The following is an 8,523-nucleotide window of genomic DNA, read 5'->3' as shown; positions in this document are numbered from 1 at the left end:
GAAGGGAGGCGGGAAGGAAGCGCCCTGCCGAGGGAGGGAAGGAGGGAGCACGCAGTGCCAGGAGAGGTGGGGGGGAGGGGAAGGAGGGCTGGATGAAGGCTGCAAGACGAGCATGATGTTGACTCGATGTAGGCCGACGTGTGCACCGGAGTTGAACTGCGGTTGCAGGGACATGATAGGGATTTGGTGCAGGCCCGCTCTGGCTGCCGTGGAATTCTTACTGCTGTGGCGGTGCGGTTTGTACTGGGTTGGAGCAGGTACTCTTGGGTCGGCCGTGATGGCGCGTGGTGAGTCCTGCGATGACTGGGATGAAGCCTTGATGGAGTGGGAGTGACGAGTGGTGGACTAGATGATTATGGATGCTAGCCTGAGAAAGAGTGGGAGGATAGGAGGGCTGCCTGCTTGGACGAGGTTGCGATGATTCCTTCATGGTGACGATAGCTTCATGGTTGTCACGGGAACCTAACGCGACCTTTGCTGTACGTTTTGGCTCACGTACGCGTTGCACGTTATGTCAAAGTTAATGAGCACACAATCAGTAAATTGTTTAGACTGAAGATGTCCGATGATGTTAGCGGATGCCCAGCATGCGGGCAGATAACTGGGTAAATGCTCGTTACATCAGATGTTAATGAGCAGACGATCAGTAAATTGTTTTGACTGTAGATGTCCGTTAACTGGGTAAATGCATTGCCGTTAATTTCTAGTTCACCAAGGGAGTTGAGTGATTGTGCAGCCCTAGGGGGGAGGGGGTGATCTGCATGATCGTGGAGCATGAGGAAACGAACACACAGATGATTGAATTGTAGCGCAATAGAATGCGTGGTTGTGATGAAAACTAGAGGCTGTCAGTACGGCCAATAGCTACGGCGAGTGGGCGTGAAGGGCACCGCAGAGAGAACGTTGTCCAGCTGTGCTTGCACGGCGGTTTGTAAAGGGGGGGCCCTTTGTGGAAACTGGGTGCACGGCCCACTTGGAACCCGAGCCCATTAGCCCATGTCAAAACCCATGTGGGGCCCAGATGGACATGTTGGCTGGGTAGTATGAATGAATGGTGTTGAAGGAAACTTAGCTTTGTGTGTTGTAGTTGCTTGGTGGGCGGGTGTGTAACTCAGCCTCAGTCAGCGCAGCATTTGGGAGTGACGTCATCGAATCAGCGAAGGTGACAGGTCCGTGGCAAGAAGTGTGCCGGTTTTGAAGTTGCAGCGGGGGGGAGAGAGAGGTGGTCTCTCGGATCGCGGTGGTGTTTGTGTCCCGCGACGTCGATGGGCCAGGTTGGCGTTGGAAGAATAAACTGAACGGCGGTTCAGTGAGACGGCATTAACGAGATCGATGAGGAAGCGGTTGATGGCGGGGTGCCGGCGCTGGAATACGGGGTGGCTGGCTGGCGTTGGTGGCGTCTGTCCGAGGTTTCTCCGACGGGGGACGGTGCTGAATGCTGATAGTGTGGTCCGTCCGTGGTGGCAAGGTAACTTAAATTGAGGGTAAGTTAAGTAATGATTACTTTGAAATCGGACGGGGATTCGGCGGAGGAGCAAACACGGAAGCGGCCGTGTGACTGAGAGATACGTGACGTGAGTCATACGAAGAACCAAGCACGAAATGGCAGGTAGACGTGCAGGTATAAATACGTGGAGAAAGGGGAGGGGTTTGGGTGGAAGGTTATCAGTTACCATGGTAGATAAGTCGAGGGGAGGTACTGGATGGGTTACCATGGTGATTGATCACAGAGTGTTGCAGGAAGTTGGCCGAGGATGGAGCTTAGGGTAGATTGAGGAGGAGCAGTGTTAGTCAACGATTTATCATTGAAGGCGTGGTCTTCCTCCTGAACTTATGTTGTACCAACTCCATTTAACCCAAACCCTACTCTTTTACTTCCTGATATTTCAGCTCCGGTTCAGGTACCAGATGGCAGTGCTGTGATTGGTCCTGGTCAACAGGCAGGTGTTCCATTACGCATCCCTCCTGTCACCATGGATACATCATCTGAGGACTCTGCCCCGCCCCCTGCTAAGAAAACTGCCAAGACGCTGGCTGTTGGACCAATGGAAGGTTTGACTAGTATACTGACCGTCCTGAATAGGCAGTGGTGGAAAAAGTACTCCAAGTATCAATACTGCAATATAGAACTACTTTTACGTTACAAGTAAAAGTCTGGAATTCAAAATTTACTTGAGTAAAAGTATTGGCATCAAAATGTACTTAAAGTACCAAAAGTAAATGTACTCATTATGCAGAATGTCTCATTTCAAGTTTTCGAATGTATAACAATCTTTTGAAAATATCAGATCTACAAGCTCAATGCGTCGCATCGCGATGCATTATGAGCTTGTAGATCGGCTCTTTCAAATGGCTGAAATGTATATAGTGCTGAAGTTGTTACTGTATGTTTTGTAATAATAATCAAAAGCTACAAAGTAACTAGTAACTAGTAAGTTTTCAAATAAATGTAGTGGGGTTACAATATTTGCCTCTGAGATGTAGTGGAGTAGAAGTAAAAGTAATGGAAATTGGAAATGCTCAAGTAAAATACCTCAAAATTGTTCTCAAGTACAGTTAAGTACTTTAGTGGCAGCGGTGGCCGAACGGATAGCGGAGCGGTCTTGATACCGGAAGGTCGCCAGTTCGAATCAGCGGTCCGACACGTTAAAAATTACCACCGCTGAAGTGCCCTTGAACAAGGCATTGAACCACTACGATGAAATGTGTTCTATGAGCAGAGCCTGGCTGGAAACAAGTTCTTGAGCTTAGCCCAGATACCCTGGGTAAATATAGTAATCATTTCATTTCATTTCAGTAAATGTACTTAGTTACTTTACACCACTGTGATTATAGGACAACTTAATGAACATGATCACGTCACGCCACTCTATTTAGTTGTCCTTGTGGCCTTTGTGTATGAACATATTTGCGCATGTGATGTTTTGACAGAGATCAGACAGTTTCTGCCGCTGGTCAGTGTGAAGCCGAGAACTGTGGTGTGTGAGAGTGTGAACTTCGAGAAGAAATGGGAATGCAGAGTGTCTGTATCTCTGGAGCGCTTCACCTTCCAAGACCACAGGCCGTTCACCTCCAAGAAAGATGCCTCCCATAACGCCTATCTGACCCTGGGCTGCGCTGGGCAGATCTGCCAGCCTGGTACAGTCTATATGCTTTCACTAATGTGTTTGCCTGTCACACTAATTCCCTTCCCTTCCCGCATGCATGCAGACTAGAGCAGGATATTGTGTGTGTGTGTGTGTGTGTGTGTGTGTGTGTGTGTGTGTGTGTGTGTGTGTGTGTGTGTGTGTGTGTGTGTGTGTGAGTGCGATCAAAATAACATGGAAAAAGGAAATGGAAATTTGTCATTATTAATAGGCTGCCCCTGAGATAGGTCAGTTAGGTTAGTTTTCAGTGAAAACGGTCAAAGAGCAAATTCACCGTCACGGATCCAGAACAATATGACATTATTCGGCCATATATCACGTACGGAGAGACAGAAGACTAAGAGAATGTTGTCAAGAAATGTTCCTAATAGTAATAATAGTCAAACTCCTGTTTCTTCCTGTCCTGTCTGATCATGTCCGTCTCTCTGCAGATGAGAGAAAAGTCAAAGAAAAGGTGAACCAGCACTTCAGCCAGAGTTCCTTCCCTCTTCCTAAGGACGTTTATAAGCAACCAGAACCACTGAAGTTCTGCTGTTCTCTCACCAACATCACCTGTGTCTTCACGTATACTGGAGCAGGTAATGGTAGCCATGGATGTATGTGCGGTGCGTGCATGTATGCGTGCATGTATTGTACCAGGTTTATTCCAAATCTAAAGCGTTGATGACAATTTATTATTATTTTCATATAGATTATTCAATCCATTGCTTTTTCGATTAATTGAATAATGGAGAAGACTGATCTTTTTATTAATATGATTATTTTTACTTTTCAAAGTGTAAGATCACTTTGGTAGAGGTTTGGGTTACCTTGCCATGATGTAACTCTAAATGTGGACAAGAAATCAAAGATAATTGCTCCAGTGATTAGAAATGGATAATTCAAAATATGCTCCTCATTGACTAACATTGTACGCTGAAACAGCTCTCAAAGTCACTCTTTTAGTACGTAAACAAACACCAGTCAATGAGGAGCATATTTTGAATTATCAATTTCTAATCACTGGAGCAATTATTTTTGATTTCTTGTCCACATTTGGGTTACATCATGGCAAGGTCACTCACTACACAACCCAAACCTCTACCAAAGTGTTCTTGCACTTTAACCCATTCTGACCTGAGATCAGATTCTAAAAATGTCTTCTACATCCTGACAGTTTTCTGAAAAAGCTATGTTTCTATGTCAGTGGTTCTTCGATTTTTCAAAAATAGCAGACCTACAAGTTCATAGCGCGCCACTCGGTGGCGCGCTATGAACTTGTAGATCTGTTATTTTTAAATAGCTAAAGCATAAAAAAGGAACAAACACCCGCACACTGTCTTCAAATGCAGTGACCAACTTTTATTTCGGGAAACAGCAACGTTTCGGCCTATGCGGCCTTCATCAGGCTATCTTTATGGATAGCCAGATAGCCTGATGAAGGCCGCATAGGCCGAAACGTTGCTGTTTCCCTAAATAAAAGTTGGTCACTCACTGCATTTGAAGACAGTGTGCGGGTGTTTTTTCCTTTTTGGTCACCGTACCCTCTCCTACGCACCTGTCGCCTGTAGGTGTGCAAAAGCCTTGCTTTTTAATAGCTAAAGCATAACATAATGCTAACACCAAAAGGGGTTCCCGCCCAAAATGGGTTAAGCGTATTTTACACTTTAAATTGAAGATCTACATAACTCATGAGCTTATATAGATCTGTTATTTTCACTATTTTGGGATTTTCTTTTAAAATTCTAAAATAGGGATCGATTATTCATCAAATATGTATTCAATTATCGATTATCAATTTAAAAATCACACCCGTGTGAACTGAGTGGTGCAAGGTCTTATATGGCCTGATCAGCTGTGGTCTGACTTAATGTCAGACCACATCTGACGTAATGTCAGTGACCATAGTAACCATGCTCATTTTTCCCACGTACAGGTACACACACGTACAGGTACACACATACATAGACACATAGATACAGACAAAGCTGGTTGTTGGACATTGTCAAAAACAATGTCTGTTCCACCCTTATTCATGACCGTGTGTTCCATAGATTCCAGTGAGGCATCAGCTCGCCAGGCTGCTTTCCGAACGGCGTTGTCTTGCCTCTGTCCTCTCATGCGTTGTCCTACGGCCCTGCCTACCACAGCCAAGGAGACAGAGCTGAAACTGAAGACTCTGCTAGATACAGCAGCAGGTCTAAAGATGAAGGGCCCAGTCCTGAAATCTGTGCTGTACAGAAGCTCAGCCAAGCTCAAATTCACAGGGTTCGTGTTTAACCACTCTTAACCACAGAATACGTTTTCATATATAATACGACAAATAGCGAAAATAGGAGATCAAAAAGTTGTTTCCACCTTAAAATGGAATTCAAAGTCCTTTTCTATCATAAGAACGTCTCACTTTTAATTTGTGAATTTTGAACAAGTTAATTTGTGAATTTGAAGAAGTTTATTTGTGAATTTGAACAAGTCATCCCTTTGGACAAACAGCAGTGTATAATGATGATGTCATTTGAAAACAACAATGTAGCATCTATATTATAATACTATGACTGAACTGGGATATGACAGAACCCATGGTGGTTTTACAGTTCACTATAGTATGGCTTCATTTTCTGAGCGCTGCATTTAAATAAAACTGATAATATCTCAAACTAAACGTCTATGAGGTCACAATGTTAGTCACACAGTGTCAATGAACAAACTGGAGGTTTGCACTACTATCGATGATGAAATGGTTTCCAGAAATACAAACAGCCCAGCCCAACTCTGGTGTACTGTGGGCAGGTTTTGCGTGGAGGCCAAGGGAGAGCAGGGGGAGCGGAGTAAGAAGGAGACACAATCCAGGCTTAGTCAGCGCCTGCTGAGACTGTTGCAGGGTCCAGAGACTCCAGACACGGGTGAGCTCCATCCTCATGTTCACAGTTAACCCTAGCCTATTCCCTGTCATTTGAAAGGTGTTTTGCATTAGCTTGATCCCATGTGATGATTGATCCCTTATGGCCAGCATAATGTGTAGCATTATGTGTATTGCATTTAGTCCCCATCTTCTGCTGCAGTCTGAAAATCCATCAGACGTCAGAGATCCACCAAATAGGCAATTAGTGATACAAATAAATAAGGAGTGATAGGGGATGAGGGGGACCTCATCCCCTATCACTCCTTATTTATTTGTATCACTAATTGCCTATTTTTTGAGTGGTGTAAACCACTCCAACAACTGGCTTTGTACCCGTGTACCCGTGTTCGTACCAAAAGAATCACACCCGTGTGAACTGAGTGGTGTAAGGTCTTATATAGACTGATCAGCTGTGGTCTGACGTAATGTCTGATGTAATGAAATCACACCTGTGTGAACTGGGTGACCATAGCAACCATGCTCATTTTTTTTGGTACGGACAGACACGTAAACTAACAAAGCCAGTTGTAGGAGTGGTTTACACCACTCAAAAATGAGCCTGGTTACTATGGTCACAGACATTACGTCAGACCACAGCTGATCAGGCTATATAAGACCTTGCACCACTCAGTTCACACGGGTGTGATTTTTGTTATTGCATCCAGATGTACTGTATGTATGCATGTACTGTGCAGTATGTACTGTATGTTACTTGTTCACATACTATGTTATACACTTTATTTAGATAGATGTGCTGTTTACACAGTTTGTCTTATACACATGCTTTCTTTGATATCTCGGTGGTCCTAGTTAATTTGTAGCAATTAAATGTTTCCTTCCTTTTCCTATTTACTTGACTAACTGGAGTCCATATGTTCTTTACTCCTATCTTGCTCTTAACTTTGTAACTATCTTACACTTTGTAGCTCCACTTTGTGGATAAGAGTGTGGGCTAAATTGTAAATTGATATGTCTTCAGCCACAGGGCTTCATTGCTGATCCAGCTGTGGCTAATATATCCATTCATCCATTCATTTAGCATCCACAAGTACTGATCAGTCGTCTAAGAGGAATGCCCTCCAAGAGTGGTTTCAACAGGGAGGTCTAGGGATGCCTGTATTTGAAGATGCAAATGGAAAGTTTGGAACGAGAATCACCTTCTCAGCCCCTCTCTGCTTATACTCAGGTTAGTATTATGAACAGCTCACTATTAAAAGTCGATATTACTGACTGACTGACTCACAAAAGGGATTCATGATCGATTGTTGATCTGTGTGAGCAGTCTTTGTAACATTTATTATCTCTATGGTCTTTTGTAGATTGGCAGGACAGTCAAGAGAAAGCTGGAAAGAAATTGGTGGAAGAGATTAAGAGGAAGAGGTTCGCATTTATTTTGGACCAATGACATGCATCCTCTTCACTGCAACACAATTGTTCTTGTACTTGTATCTTGACATTATGTGTTTGAGGATGTTTACATATGACATTGATTTGCAGGACATATTTCTCAGAAATGTATTGTGTGCAGCACTGGTAACAAACAAAGTAACTGTTTTTAATCTATTTGTTTAAAGTTATTGAATATATATACAGTTACAGTACCTACTTGTGTGCTGACTTGTGAGAGCTGTAAATGGCAGAAGTCTGCCAATTTTAGTGGCACTGGGGAAGATCACTGCCATTGGCATAATTATGTATAAGAGAGACATTTTTCTTTTGAAAATAAAAACATGATCATCAAGTACTATGATTATACTAGGAGGAATATTTTTTGTTTTTGCTTTTTTTCTTCAAAAAGGTGTACAGAAAGTGTTGTTTGATGTGTTTGTGTGGCCACACTTACCAGTTCAACTTGTTCTCTCCCGTCACCATAGCAAAGAGGCTGTGCTCTACGGCCAGTGCCAGCAGGATGCATGAAAATGCAGAAGAAGAGAGAGCCGTGAACCCGCTGCTTGAACCGGAAGTACTAATCGTCCATTTCATAGTTTCACTCGGGACGTTAATCTGTCAATATAAGGAGTAGTAGGCTACTCACAAGGTCGGATTAAAGTTATATTAAGCTCCTCCTTTACCTAAATCTGAGCCCCAAAGATTGCGTGCATGCACAGCGTTTTTGGATTTTCACATATATGGGAGCCCTCGGAGGCTAGTGACCGATGCTAAAACAACTAAGACACGGTAATTAAAATACTATTCATAATTGATTAATAGACATTAAAGAAACCCGCAATTTCTCGGGTTTGGCACAGGAGGGGTATATCAATAAACCTGAGAAATCCCGGGTTTGGCATAGATTGTGTTAACTCCATACAAAACAGAAAAAATACAACGGCACTCCATCTTTAAATGAAGGGAGAAGAGTTGTCCCGGCGTTTTTAGCAAAGGTATAGCCTCCCTGCGTAGGCTGATCTGAGTGCGTGGGAGGGTATAGCCTCCCTGCGTAGGCTGATCTGAGTGCGTGGGAGGGTTTGTTGGTTGCTTTGAAGGCTAGCATCA

The 8,523-nt window shown here is 43.6% G+C and overlaps 1 protein-coding gene across 1 annotated transcript; it reads left to right on the top strand.

Annotated features, from left to right (window-relative positions):
- Positions 1-1,948: 1,948 nt before the first annotated feature.
- LOC306917980 (uncharacterized protein) lies at positions 1,949-7,639 on the top strand. Its single transcript, XM_079496014.1, has 7 exons — positions 1,949-2,052; positions 2,932-3,138; positions 3,578-3,724; positions 5,180-5,393; positions 5,916-6,028; positions 7,067-7,213; positions 7,347-7,639. Exons 1-7 carry the CDS (start codon positions 1,974-1,976, stop codon positions 7,430-7,432), a joined length of 993 nt encoding a protein of 330 aa, XP_079352140.1. The 5' UTR covers positions 1,949-1,973; the 3' UTR covers positions 7,433-7,639.
- The last annotated feature ends 884 nt before the right edge of the window (positions 7,640-8,523 follow it).

The sequence above is a fragment of the Electrona antarctica genome (genome assembly GCF_951216825.1).
Source record: "Electrona antarctica genome assembly, chromosome: 2".
NCBI classification, from domain to species: domain Eukaryota; kingdom Metazoa; phylum Chordata; class Actinopteri; order Myctophiformes; family Myctophidae; genus Electrona; species Electrona antarctica.
Note: the sequence above shows the minus strand (reverse complement) of the source record. Positions and strands in the feature narration are given on the sequence as shown.

Excerpts from the sequence above, each read along its gene's own strand:
- LOC306917980 (XM_079496014.1), top strand. The coding sequence starts at position 1,974 with ATGGATACATCATCTGAGGACTCTGCCCCGCCCCCTGCTAAGAAAACT. Across the intron at positions 3,725-5,179 it reads CTTCACGTATACTGGAGCAG|ATTCCAGTGAGGCATCAGCT; the intron begins GTAATGGTAGCC and ends TGTGTTCCATAG. Across the intron at positions 7,214-7,346 it reads CCCTCTCTGCTTATACTCAG|ATTGGCAGGACAGTCAAGAG; the intron begins GTTAGTATTATG and ends GGTCTTTTGTAG.